The sequence below is a fragment of the Corylus avellana genome, chromosome 2, assembly GCF_965113065.1.
Source record: "Corylus avellana chromosome 2, dhCorAvel1.hap1.2, whole genome shotgun sequence".
NCBI lineage: Eukaryota > Viridiplantae > Streptophyta > Magnoliopsida > Fagales > Betulaceae > Corylus > Corylus avellana.
Genome location: NC_142491.1, coordinates 426,991 through 441,089, shown reverse-complemented (window position 1 = coordinate 441,089; position 14,099 = coordinate 426,991). Strand labels below are relative to the sequence as shown.

The 14,099-nt window shown below is 34.6% G+C and overlaps 2 protein-coding genes across 6 annotated transcripts; both read right to left on the bottom strand.

The window, feature by feature from the left end:
- Positions 1-321: 321 nt before the first annotated feature.
- On the bottom strand, positions 322-2,048 carry LOC132166878 (DUF2996 family protein). Of its 4 annotated transcripts, none has more exons than XM_059577724.2 (5): positions 1,687-2,048; positions 1,406-1,487; positions 1,083-1,285; positions 749-821; positions 322-652 (listed from the first exon to the last, which is right to left on the bottom strand). In XM_059577724.2, exons 1-5 carry the CDS (start codon positions 1,843-1,845, stop codon positions 498-500), a joined length of 672 nt encoding a protein of 223 aa, XP_059433707.2. In that variant the 5' UTR covers positions 1,846-2,048; the 3' UTR covers positions 322-497. The 4 variants fall into 4 exon arrangements, with proteins under 4 accessions (XP_059433707.2, XP_059433711.2, XP_059433710.2 ...); XM_059577728.2 differs by having other exon boundaries at positions 1,083-1,261; positions 1,687-2,047; XM_059577727.2 differs by having other exon boundaries at positions 1,083-1,264; positions 1,687-2,045.
- A 1,699-nt stretch (positions 2,049-3,747) lies between these two features.
- LOC132167326 (methionine-tRNA ligase, putative / methionyl-tRNA synthetase, putative / MetRS) lies at positions 3,748-12,341 on the bottom strand. 2 transcript variants are annotated; one of them, XM_059578267.2, is made up of 18 exons: positions 12,229-12,341; positions 11,963-12,110; positions 11,672-11,816; positions 10,677-10,830; positions 10,318-10,473; positions 9,441-9,671; positions 9,178-9,321; positions 8,026-8,116; positions 7,749-7,855; positions 7,531-7,645; positions 6,957-7,087; positions 6,783-6,848; positions 6,505-6,633; positions 6,252-6,389; positions 6,036-6,156; positions 5,381-5,637; positions 5,169-5,270; positions 3,748-4,167 (listed from the first exon to the last, which is right to left on the bottom strand). In XM_059578267.2, exons 2-18 carry the CDS (start codon positions 12,096-12,098, stop codon positions 3,937-3,939), a joined length of 2,454 nt encoding a protein of 817 aa, XP_059434250.1. In that variant the 5' UTR covers positions 12,099-12,110; positions 12,229-12,341; the 3' UTR covers positions 3,748-3,936. The 2 variants fall into 2 exon arrangements, with proteins under 2 accessions (XP_059434250.1, XP_059434251.1); XM_059578268.2 differs by having other exon boundaries at positions 5,381-5,616; positions 12,229-12,340.
- Between the last annotated feature and the right edge of the window lie 1,758 nt (positions 12,342-14,099).

Genomic DNA, 14,099 nt, shown 5'->3' with positions numbered 1-14,099 from the left:
ACTGAAGGCGTTGAAGAGGATCTCCACTACAATATCCAAAGAGAGAGAGAGAGGTGCCTAGTGATTGTTGCATGGGAGACATCAGATCTTCCAATCTCCATAGCCCAAAAAGGGAGCAACTTGCTATGGAGAGGTTTTATTTATTTATTTATTTAGGGGCATATATACACTTGCTTTTTCGTTTGGTCTTGCTGTTGGGGAGCTCACCCTGTTTCATTTGTATTTGTCCATGTAACTCTTGTCCCATTATTGAATAAAAAAAAGTAAAATAAATAAATAAATAAAGTCAAGAAAACACTATGGATACAAAGGAATGCCACAAGGAACCAAAAAGGAAGCAAATCAAATTTGATGATGTGATTAGATATCTGTCAACAATGTTTACCTTAATTAACAGAATGCTGCTATATTATAGTCATTAAGCCAAGTGCAACACAAAGGCTGAATATCTATCTTTCTTTCATCATTGTGGAATGAATATGAAAATCTGTAAGAGGTTAATCTTTCCACACAGGATTGATTCCTTGAGCTGCCAAACGTTTTTCAACCCAAAAGACAATGTGTTTGGAGGTAATTTTCTTCTCATCAATGAGAAAGGGCTCAACAGTGCTTGCTTCTGAGCCATAGGAGGACAGAGAGAACCCTTTTGGACCTGTGCATTTGCCAAAACAGAGATTAAATTATAGTGGGTGTTTGTTTGTGCAATTGGGTAACAATTAGCATTGTTTCAGATTGCCATAACAAGTACCTGTGAGGACTCCATTTGGGAAGAAGGCCCAAAAGGAATGGGGAATGCCCTTCCTTATAAACGATCCGTCCAACTGTCATATTTAAGCAAACTCAATACGTTAGAATATTAATTAAACAATTAAATTCACTTTTTTCTATCGGTTTAAGCTTTTAAAATAAGTGGTACGTGTTCGAACCCCGCCTCTATAATTTATATCTTATTTCAATTAAATATTTTACGTGTTGGGTCTCATTTATTAAGGGAAAGTTTGAGTTCAAATGTGAGGGAGACATTTAGCTTAACCTTTTAGAATAAGCAGTGATTTTAAACATTGAAATCATGTGAAACTCACCCTGTTGTCTTGGAAAGAAAGTTCAATTTCAGAGATATCATCTTGGGATTCAAGTATTGCTTTCAGTGAAGGGATGACATCCTCCTCCATCATTTGAGGCAGTGGCTTTGCTGGGGCTTTTGCTGGAGGTTTGGCCTTTGCTGGAGCTTGCTTTGGGGCTGCCTTCACCTCCTTTGTTTCTGCTGTCACTAGTAAAAACATTTCTACTTTTATTCATATGGTTTGAATTGTGTAACTTTCAAGAATTTTGCTTACCATTATGAATATTCAATTAAAAAGATGTGAAAATCCAAGAACTTTGTTACAAGAATGCAGCAACTTACCTGTAGAAGTAGATGATTCTTGCAAAGCAGAGCAGCAGATGATCATGTTTCTGTGAAAGGTCACTAATTTACATACCTTCTGCTGCAAAAGTTGAACAAATTTCAAAAATAAACTCAACCTCCATCTTGCCATCACAAAAATATATCCAAATATAAGTTTTACAAAAGAAGATTAAAAATCTTAATTCCTGTTTTGTTGGAAAGACAGGATATCAAAGAACCCAAAACTACAACAAAAAAAAAAAAGAAAAAGAAAAAAGAGTGTTATGGGAGATACAAACCAAAGGGAGTGTGGATAATGAGGTAGGCTTGGAATTTTGCGGGAGATATGAAGAAGAGGAAGAAGAAGAAGAAGAAGAAGACGATGATGATGATGACGATGATGGAAAGCTTGAAGCTCCAATTGCTACTCCTCTTCCTAGCTTCATGGCCATTTCCATCTTCTTGGAGAGAAGAGAAATAAGATGCTTATTTTCAATATATCTTTTTTTTTTTTTTTGTTTTGTTTTGTTTTTGTTTTTGTTTTTCTATTTAATCACCAAAAATTTTCCCCTTCTTGTTTTTGAATTTGTTTATCTGAAAGGAGAAAGGAAAATGTTATAATACTGAAGATACAATGGAGGAGAGAGAGCAATGAAAGAGAGTCTTGTCATCCACATGGTGGTGCTTGGGACAATCTGTGCCACTGATTTTTTTTTTTTTTTTTGTCTTCCTTCTGTTTATGTAAATAAATATGAAATATCATCTTTTTGACTGTGTATATATTTTTCGGGGACTTTCAGCCATATATATATGCCAAGTTCTGTCTTTATCCGATGAAATTCATTGAATGATTCATGGCTTTTTTTTTAATCTACTATTTTGTGCGATTTTGTGAACCAAGAAGTTGGGGACAAGCCAAATAAAATTAAACAACTGTTACTTTCTCCCAGATTATTTTGAGAATTTTTTTTATTTTTTTTTTGAAAAAATTGTTAAAATTAATTATAAAAAAAATATATGAGGTAGCTCGAGCTACCTCTTAGGCCAAATGGGGGTGACTCAACCCCACTTAGGATTTTCTTTTCTTTTTTTTCAAAAAAAAAAAAAATTGAATAATTAATGAGGCGCATGAAATAGTTGTTAGATTATGATTGGACTTAACATGACAAGGTTAAATTATTGGATAGTTTATCAAATGTCTACAAGTACTATTTGTGATACTTTATGGTCTGTTTGATTTTGCGTTATCATATGTACTAAAAAAAGTAATTAATTCAAAATAAAATTAAAATTAAAAATTAAAAATTAAAAAAAAAAAAAGGAAGAAAAAAATTGTTTGGAGGTGATCAACCACCCCTTAAGGCCTATGAGGGGTGGTCGGCCAATTCACACCCCCTTCCTCCACCCTTTTTTCTGTTTTGTTCTTTTATTTTTATGTTTTATAATTTTTTTAATTGAGAGTAAATTTATAATTTTCACAAAGGATTCTGATAGAAAATTGGTCAGAATTTATATGGAGTAGAGTAATACTATAAGCCTTCCTATAATCCTCCTAGAGTCATCCAAAATGTGACGTGGCTTTTAAAATTATCAATAGATTAAAAGTCAGTAAATTACATCTCAAATTCAACGGTAATTTTAAAAGACACATCACATTTGGGATAATTTTAAGAGAACTCTAAAAAGACTTATAGCATTACTCTATGGAGTGATCATTTTGTTGAGGCATATTTCAGTATTTATAAGTTCATTTTGAGACCACAGTTATTTATACCAATTTAACAATTTTTTGCTTTTTTTCATCTTTATTGTATTTCCTCTTAATATTTTGGACATTAATCTTGATTCCTTGACATTAGTTTCAATAATTTCTCGGATCTTTTAAGTAATATTTGTTTGTAATAATGACATTTTTTATATTGTTAGATATGGTTTCAGAATAAAAACTTTAAATCCTTCAATGATTCTGCCTTTGATTATCCAAATTCGAATCTCCAGCAACTTGTTATCCAAACCACTAATGAGAGCCACCAGTCCAAGCAGATGGTCCGAAAATCTAAAACTTGCTTGAGCAAGTGAACTTCATATTAGCTTTAACATTTGCTGCATAAATTACTAACAATCTGAGTTGCTAAAAATATCTATTTTGATTATCCCAATTCCTAAATGAGTAATAATTATATCCTTGGCCATTGCACATGCCCAACTTTGATTGGCGTTTCTTGGGAGCATCATCACCACCCTAACCTTACACCTATTTTGTGATTTGTAAAATTCTATTTCATATTATCTTGAGTTACACCTCCATTTTTTGAACGATATAAACATGAGAGAGAGAGAGAGAGAGAGAGAGAGAGAGAGAGGATCAAATTGCTTAGATTCCCTTTTCCAAATTTTCTTGGGACTAGTTTTTTATAACATGATGAAGAAAAGTTACTCAATACACTTATCGAAACACAAATGGTAAAAAAAATATAGGAGAAATTACAAGCAAAATCTAGGGTATTTTTCTTTGTTTTAAATAATGCAACAAAGAGATTTCTCTAACTCTACCTGATTGACCCACTGGAAATGGATGAAACCCTGCAAATACCAGCTGATGTGGTGAATGGAACATCTTTGTAGCAGGCAACTAGTTCCGAGTTAGTGTTAAGATCAACTTGCACTGTTTCCCAGACCTTCTTTTTAGGGTTTAAGACATCATCAGGCTCACCATCGATCCCAGGAAATGTGACTCTTTCTCCAACACGGGCAGATTGAGGTGGCTCAACTAATTCAACCTAACATTTTTTTTTATCAATCACATTAGTGTTCATGTTCAATGATCGAGGCTTATGCAAGAAAAGATACATCGAAAACAATCTATATCTTAAAAACAGATCCACAAAACTGCTTAAATTTTGTAAGCAAATAGTAAATTCCAAAAATTGTGTCAACAAAGGTTCCGTTTGTTAAAATTGTCGTTATTCGTCTTTTGTTTCTCTTCTCAAAAACAAAAACATTAACAAACAACCCAAACACAAATAATTTTCACCTGTCACATCAGAACACTTTACCAACCCAAAAACAAAAAATACCCCTAAAACACATTAACAAACAAAGCCAAAATGTTGGCCAGTGCAATGAAAATTTAAGTTGAAAGGCATGAGTTCAAATAGAAATTTCTGCCGAATCAATTGTGGAAAAACATCTTACCACGACGCAGCAATCACTGTAACCCATTTTGTGCCAAAAGTGGTAACGTGTTAAAATGTGTCTTAACCAAACATCCAACACCACAACAGTCACATCCAAAATTATATCCTCACAATTATTTGGCCGCAACTTGTAAATGGAAAAAGGCCAAAGTGATGATCATCTAGCACACCTGAAGTGATTTCTTTTAAAGCCACAGATCTTGCTAAGTTCTGGCAAAAATTGCCTGAAAATAGCCCCCTGCTGGTTTAAACAGGGGAGAAACCTTTTTCCTTTTTTAGACAAGTAATTGACCCAAGAAGAGGGGATGGAAAAATTCAAACTAGTGACATCCGCTTCATGAGGCTTGGCCCTAAGCTGATTGAACTATCTCTTGGGGTTTAAAGAGGTGAAAAACCGAAAAACAAAGTAAGCAATCCACATCCTTTTCATGTTAGCAATCTGTGCTGCTCTCTATATAGGTAGCATCAGATTATCCTCGTTTGGTGAGGAAGGGTATCATTACTTTGAAATATGGCTCCAAAAAAAAAAAAACTAAGATAAGATGCGGACTCTGATGAAAAGGTATTATTATGGGTTTGCTAACCTTGGTATGATCACTGCTGGAAGCAGCAAGAACCATTGCTTGTGATTTTATACCCCGCATGGTTGCTGGCTTCAGGTTGCAAAGAACGCACACCTTCCGTTGCTGCCAAAGCATCATAAATGTGAACTACTAGACTTGCAGATGATTTATTTAAAGAAAAAACAAAGATGCACATTCCAATATTGTGATTTGTAAGAGCAGCGAACAAAAACCTGCATTTCTTCAAGAGGTATATACTTGACGAGTCCACTAACAACGGTTCGGGGCTGTCCTTCACCCACATCAATCTCTTCCACATAGAGCGAATCAGCATCAGGATGCTTCTTAGCGCTTGTAATAAGGCCAACACGGATGTCAAGTCTTGTAACAGAAATTTCTGGCTCAGCAGTGGCCTTAGATTTGGCTTCATTTGCAGATTTCGTAGGCCGTTGCCTTTTGCCACTGCTATCTGTTACAAATAATGCCCTTACTATAATATAAGCAAACAAGCGAATAGTGCCTTTCTCAGCAAACCAAACTAGTAACACCAAGAATATAATCAACATATACTAAGATTAATCAAGAAATACCCCAGAAGGAGGTATCAAAAGCTACACTCATCATAGCACTCCTGTAATATCAACAACTTGCCAACCACAACAGGGGAACCACGTTTATCGTAAAAAAAAATAGTTAGCATTTGAACAGAGAAGACCTGACAAGAACCTACATTGAAAGATATGTAAGCTAGTGCTTTTATGAAATTAATTTTTTGGAAATGTAGCATGTATATGACACCCAACCCATGCACCAAGCAGTAATTGAATCGCCAACCATTAGACATGACAGTAAATAAATAAAAAATAAAAAATGTAAATAAAGTGCAACCTGAAACTTTTGTTTTCTTCAGTTGCTCTGCAATCTTCTCTGCTTCCGCTTCTGCCCTTACAATCCTATCAGCTTGACTTCCTGCAAACTTCTCTCTGAAAAATTCTACTTCTTCATCTTTCTGAACAACAATTGATTTTGGCTAAATCAGTAACTATGGTAGGTTAAGGCCCATAACAATTCACAAAACAACTCATAGAAATAGCAGAGACACACCAATTCTTTGAACAGTGGCTCTGGTGTCCCAATTTTATGACCAGCTGGCAGGATCTCCCAAGGTCTGCTTGCCCTATCAATATCTCCTTTTTCAAGTGAAAATGGAACTTCAGGAGGCAAATTGAGCTGCTTAAGAACCTTCAGTACCAAAAAAAATGTCAGCATTGCACAGTTGCATTAGCAAATTTTATGATAAACAATACTATGTATTTCCAGGAGTGTCACAGAGAGATCTATTGGCAGGTTAAATTACCTCAAGAGAGAAAGAAGGCATAAAAGGTTCTAGCAAACATGCAAGTAGATATACGAGCCCTGCCGAAGTTCTTATAACGAGAGAACAGGAAGGTTGGTCTTCCTTGTAAAGTTTCCAGAATTGGCTTTCCTACATAGCATTAATGAACAGAGTGCGTCTCAGGCAGCGACAGAAAAAAATTTGCAGGTATTTTGCAAGTGCAGTTTCCAACCAATAGATTCATAAAAATAAACTATAAAACAAGCATCCAAATCAGATCAAATAAAATAGGAACTTACTTGCAGATATGCATTCCCCTCACCAGAAATGCTCATTGCAGTTTTCAGTCCTTGCTTTAGTTTAACCTATACATATTGCAAATAAGAACGTCATTCCAATGCAAAAGCAATTATAGAAATAGAGGCATTGAGCAGCTTCTAATTGCATGCAATATATCCAGTAATTTCAATCACCTTTTCCATGGCTTCTACATATTGCTCCACATACTCAACAATGCTACCAACCAATTTCTTTGTTGGTTCATGTTTCAACGGATCTGGGTCAGCATCTGAAGGCTCAGGAATAATGGAACCATATCCTTGACCTGTAAACAGAAACTCAGATAATCGATTGCAATTTCCCTTTCTACCAGTAAGACCCTTGAGTAACTTATCCAAAAAAAAAATAGCAAATGTAATTCAGAATTTTACAAACATCAAAGGTCTTGGTGTGATATAAAATGGGTGATTGGCACTGTTGTTAATGCTTTAAAATAGAAAATAAAACCCTTCTAGATATTTGCAATATGCATTATGTACATATTGTTCTCATTCAGTGAGACAGTTGAGTTAAACATACCCATTTTTAAAATAGTGTTCTGTAGAATACAGCAACCCAGAAGTGTTATATAAGTATATCCCACACAATCAGGGGAATCAATTTTTTTTTGTTTTAATAAAAAAATAAATAAAAATAATAATAATAAATTTAAAAAAACTAACTGAACTAACAGAACTTTGAGAAATTAAAGGTAAGCAGTTGATCAACCTGGAGGTTTAGCAATGAAACTCAAAACTCGATTTATAAAGTTGCCCAAGTTACTTAGCAACTCGCTGTTTAATTTTGCTTGCAAATCAGTCCACGTAAATAATGTGTCCGATACCTAGTTTACACAAACCCAGTCATAAATCCAGAAAGCAAATTAGTAGAGTCCAGAGTTATATTTAAAAACGAAGTCAAAATATATGTTGTATAACAAGAATTACCTCAGGCCTATTATTTAGCAAGTAATATCTCCATACTTCCACAGGAATGTTTGTATCTTTTGCATCATTGCCAAAAACTCCAATACCTTTACTCTTTGAAAACTTTCCTGTAAATACCATAAAAATGAATATTCATCGAGTTCAAGATGTTCAAATGAGAAGCATCATCATTGCTACATAAAAAGGGAAGTTTATTCATCAATCATCCATATCTAAATGCTTGATAATTTGGCCACTGTAGCATATCGTTTAAACCACTACCAGATGGTTGGCCAACCTGCTTCATAGTTCAAGTATTCAGTGACACTGATGGTCTTCATTAAAGTCCAGTTTTCACCAGTTCCAAGAAGCGTAGATGGAAACATCACCTGAACAAGAATAAAGTTGCAATAAAAAATACAAGTAAAGAGAACCCCACAGCCACGCCAAACTGTATATTTCCATGACAACCATGGGCAAGGAAGGACATACACAGGTTTACTAGGCTCAAAGTATCCACCACTACAACCATCTCCCCTCTTTCTTGTTTTAGGGGTGTAGAGGAAGGGGGGAGAGGTATAAGCTGCTACAATGCACAGTTCAAGGTTTACTTTTGAAGCCAAAAATTTCATGATAGTCTGGTATGCAGTACCTATTAGGCTAATTAGGCGAAACAATTGAACTCTCCTGGTGCTTTGTAATCCATGCTATTAAACTTGCACCAACAGTTTGAAAATGATTAAAAAAAATCGATTTTATTTTAGACTTTATAACATCAGGAAGTCTCATTTCTGTAGATTTGATTTAGATCAATGGAAGTCTCAATTCATTACAATTTAGATTCCAAGGTCATTCTATCCAAAGCAAGTCACTAGGGATCAATAATTGGCAAGTCTAAAGGATTTCATCATAGCAAAATAGTCATGTGGTTCTAATAGAAAACAACTCAACCAGGTCTAGCACGATGACACAAGATATCAATCCCTATAAGAGTAAGTACACGATCTACACCTACCTATATCCTACAACAACTTGCTACCAACTTATTGATCATTGCAAGGTTCTAAAATTATAAGCATCAATAATTCTTGCACATTATCTACAGAGTGCAATGGAATACGTGTAACCTTTTAAAGTTATAAAATGCAATAATTGTCTGTTATTTACAAGATACATCGACTATCTATATTAGGGAATTATTGGGCCTAAAATTTAAAGCAAGAAAAAAAAAACATTGTTACAAGTGGCAAGACAAAAGCTGAAAACACAGACAATAATAACACAGGTTTTCACCCATATGGTGATTTCTTTAAAGAATAATTAAACTTCAGTTTCTCAGCTGAGGAATGAACATTGACATACACAAATTCAACAAAAAAAACTAACAAATGTTAGTATTTTGCCCTCTTTCTTTAAATTATCACAAAATTTTGAAATTTATAACACTTACAGTGTGGAACGGCACATTATCCTTGCCCATAAACTGATACAGCTCCACATTTTCAGGATTCTTCCACCATTTCTCCCACTCAGGTGTGTAGCAAGAAGTGATGGAGACATATCCTATAGGGGCATCAAACCAGACATAGAAAACCTATCCACCACACACGCACACACAAAAAAAAAAATTGCTAAAATATATTTAAAAGATAAAAAAAAATTTGAAGAGTGCAGCATAAGTTCAGCATGTTTTTTCTATCAATAACTAATAACCTTGTCACTAAAATTCTCATGTGGAACTGGAACTCCCCACTTCAGGTCCCTGGTAATACATCGTGATTTCAGCCCTTCTTTAAGCCATGCATATGTTGCATGAATAGCATTCTGGCTCCAAGATCCAGCCACAGACATTTTGTTGATGTATTCCTCCAATTTGTCCTTCAGCAAAGGTAGTTCAAGAAACAAGTGATTTGTATCACGAATGCGTGGTGTTTTCTGACAGACCTGTTTGCAGATAAAGTTTATATATCGGCTAGACAAAGTGTAACATAGAATATCAAAATATCCCCGCAGTTCCATATATCTACCTAATGACAGTAACTTGCTTGAGGACGGAGATGAATTTATATACTCTGAAACATGATCTCAACAAGAGCGAGGTCCAAGTGACTCAATTGTTAGGAATAGTGCCCTAAAACCCAATTTGATTTGTGTGACATTTTCGGTTTAATATAAAGATATTTATTTTCTGATATAACATAAATATCAGAAAATAGTCGGTATAATTTTTCAACGGTGTATTACATTTGGCTTTAGATCCAATCCTCTTTTCAAATTGAATCACACATTTTTTACTTAAAAAATATATTTATCAAAAAGCATGCTTTCTAGTAACTAGCACTTCACAAAAAAGCACACTTTTCGTGCTTTAGTCGTGTGTTTCACTTTAGGGGTAAGAAGTGTTTTTTTCTCTTGTACTTTGCGCTTTGCACATTAAGCGTGCCTTTTAACAACATTGCTAGGGATAATCTTACTTTGGAGCCAAAAACAACCTGAGTGTAGATATGGATAATATTTTATCCAATTAAATTCCTAATTTAGAATTGGATAAACAAAATAGAAACCTAAATATTAGAAGTAAGCAATGTACCTTGCACCTAGGATCTTTCAATTCTGTTGGATTCAAAAGCCTACTGCACTTTTCACATTGATCACCTCGTGCAGACTTGTAATCACACCCCTCATTTGGGCAAATACCCTCCACAAGCCGGTCAGCTAAGAACCTTTTGCATGTATCACAGTAAAGCTGAATATGGTAGTAATTGGATGTTAGTAAGAAGAGGTAAAATGCATTTATCACCATTAAAGCTTATAATTTGACCACAATAAGAACTAAAAAACAAATAGAAGACACCATAGGTCCAGAACCAATAACCAGACAACTAAACTAGAATATAGAAGTCAACAAAGTACAGGATACACCAAGTATAAACAAGAAATAACACATACTTGCTGCATTGTGTTCTCAGTAAGCCAATTATTCTCCAACAGTTTCTTAAAAATTGCTTGGCAAACTTCAGTCTGCTGTGGGGTTGACGTACGTCCAAAGTTATCAAAACTTATATTGAACCAATCATAGACTTCCTTATGAATCGCATGGTATCTATAAATGCAAAACAAATTAGATGGATTAAGGTCTATCTTGTGGAATAGATTATTTTCTAAGCGTCTAAATATGCTTTGAAACAAGAAGAAAAAAAAAAAAACTTTAAAAAAGAGAGAATAGTTTACAAAATGATAGGTAATAATAATGCTCCATATATTTTGACGTAAAACATTTTCAGTATTCTTTGGTGTTTGGTTGTGCTGGGAAAACTTGATCAACTATAACACATCTCCTTGTTTTCCATTTCCATAAAATGGTTTACATTTTTTAAGATATAAAACATTTTTGTCCACACCTCCTTTCTTCAATCTCCCCTCACAGGGGACACCCACATCAAGGCACACACCACACCCGACCCCCTTCTGTCAGCATCAACCTCCACCAGAGCCACCCATCACAACACCACAGACACCACTCCCTCTTCTGTAGGCACCAACCACCACAGGAGACACCAACAGCAGAAAATTTTTTAGGTGCAAACTAAACAAAGAAAAACGTTTTCAGGAGAAAATATTTTCAGGGTAGTAGCCTAAACAATAAAAAATCATTAATTCAACCCCCCCACCCCCAAAAAAAAAAAAAAGTCAACCGAAAAGTTTTAATCCTAAGGGGTAAATCTGAACTGTGCACTAATTTGAATCTCCCATTTCCTCTCCTTGAAGCCAATTACTTATTAAAAAAAATTAAAAGTTTTACCTCATAACAAACTAACTGAGCCTAAAATAGAATCAGAATACAAATTGCAATTCAACGCCATACATAGAAATAAAAAAAAAAAAAAATACATATATAGACTGAAAAGTTGAATAAAAAAATAAACTTGGGAGGAAAATGCTACTTGTCGCAAATCTCTTTAGGCGTGCAATTCTCTTCCATGGCCTTGGTTTCTGTGGCCGTTCCGTACTCATCTGTTCCACACATGTATATCGCATTGTAGCCCCGAAGCCGGCAGTACCGAGCAAACACATCAGCACTCAGCACACCTTCCCAAAAAAAAACACACACACACACAGATATCAGAAAACAGATACGCATGAAAATCTTTGTTTCCTTATCGTTTCCCGCGGACTCTCGGGAGCCAAACAAAGGACAAGAAGATCAAAACATGCAGAGAGAGAGAGAGAGTTACAGCCGATGATGTTGCCGAGATGTGGGACGTTGTTGACGTAAGGCAAGGCGCTGGTGATGAGGATGTTCCGCTTGCCTTCGATCGGAAGCTTCTGGGCCTTCCGCTCCCCTGCGACGTCGTTCCTGGCATCTCCCATTTACTTCCCACTCTACGAGCAAATAGGGAGATAACAGAAGGAAGAAAGAACAAACCAAAAAAAAAAAAACTGAATTTTCAAACAAACAAAGAAATTTGAGAAACAATCAAAGCTCTTTGAAATTTCATACCTTCTTTTTCTCTGCTCGCCCTCAAGATATTCCAGAGGGTTTAAGACACAGAGAGAGAGAGAGGGAGGTGGTGCGGCGTGGGAAGAGAGGAAATTAGTATGAAACCCTGATGAATTTCTCTGTAAAACCTTTTTGGACCTGAACTCGGACTACTCGGTACGGGCCAAACCTTGTGTTTCGGGTTATAACCGACCCGAATAACCGATTTCGGGTTAACCTGAGTTGAATTCTTAGATTTTTTTTTTTTTTTTTTTGAAACAGCTATACTCAATTAATTTATTCAAATCCAAAATGACATTATTTAGGTATTAAACACCCAAACAACATCATTTTAGTGAATATATATATATATATATATATATATATATATGGACACGTGCGTGCGGTTTACTATCCGTATTCGTATATGCGAATAGGGAATAATTGAGGATAATTGTGCTTATATGCTTGAAAGCGGAGTTTTTTTTTTTTTTTTTTTTTGGGTCAATTACAATATCATAAATGATTTAAAGAAAGTTTTCCATCCAAATTTGTTTTAAAGATTTAATGGATAGCCACCTTTGTTAATATGTGGCCTACTTCATTGGCTTCTCTTTTTGTATGCACTACTGAAAATTGTTCATACATTTTTTTGCATCTCTTTATCAAATGTCCAATACTGATTCCAACAACTCTCTTTCTTTTCGCATAGCATTATCTAATTCGGATTTCCTATCTTATCTCCCTCAAACCAAATATTTTGAAACCCCTCTAAAATTTCACAACCTTCCAAGTGGCGAACACCTCCGCTACTACTGATAGGTCCGACAGGGGCAGAACCGGAGCTCCCAAGCCATAAGGTGATCCCAAAAAAAATAAATTATTTAAAAAATTATATATATTTTTTATAAAATATACTCTTAAAAATTAATTTGTGCCCCCCAAAATTTGTTTTTGTTTTAAAATTTTGCCACTTAAAGTAAAAATGATAGTCCGGCCCCTAAGGTCAGATATGTATGGCTTTGTAGAGTACATTGATGCCAACACTTCTCTTTACTATCTATAACTATTGCCCTCATCCCCATATTCTTTTTGATTTTGGCAATTGCAGCATCCCAATTGACTTTATGATGCGCTTAAGAATGCGATTTCGCAAGAATAATTTGTATTTTTAAAATATATCGCAAAAAGTAAAACATTTGTCATGTTTTACCAAACGTCATTGCGATTTTAAAAAACGCAATTTTTAAAATCGTATTTATTGAAACCACAATACCAAATGGACCCTTAAATCATCTTAGCAGGTGATTCATTCCATTTTGTCTTCGTAGTTTCTTGTGTTTTCTTCTTATTCTTCTATTTCGTCCCCTAATTGATGCATTGGGAGAAGATAAATGATTGGTATTAATAATTTGCTAATGTTTTTATCCTATTTTCTTTCAAAATTAATAGATAAATCATTAGATTTGTAAGGTTCGCTCTTAACTTATGTGAGATTCATATAAGTCCACAAATCTATGGCTGATTTGTAAGATGAAATGAATAAAATAATGACAAATTATTGATACCAATAATTTTTTATAATTTTTTTATTAAAAAAAAAAAAATTAGATATTGGAATTGTAAGGCTCACATGGTAGACGTGTGAATCTTATTACAAATCTAATCATTCATTTTTTTAAAAAATAGATAAATGTAAAATTGGTCTCTATGATTTGCCTAATTTACAAATTACTCTATATGGTTTAAAAAATAATTTATAGGTCCCTAGGGTAGGCCAAAATAACATTTTATTTTTTGAACTTATTTTCCGTTAAATGACTTAACGGTGACTTAACGGAAACCGTTACATTGCCACGTGACACCCAATAAAAATAAGACACGTGTTCTTT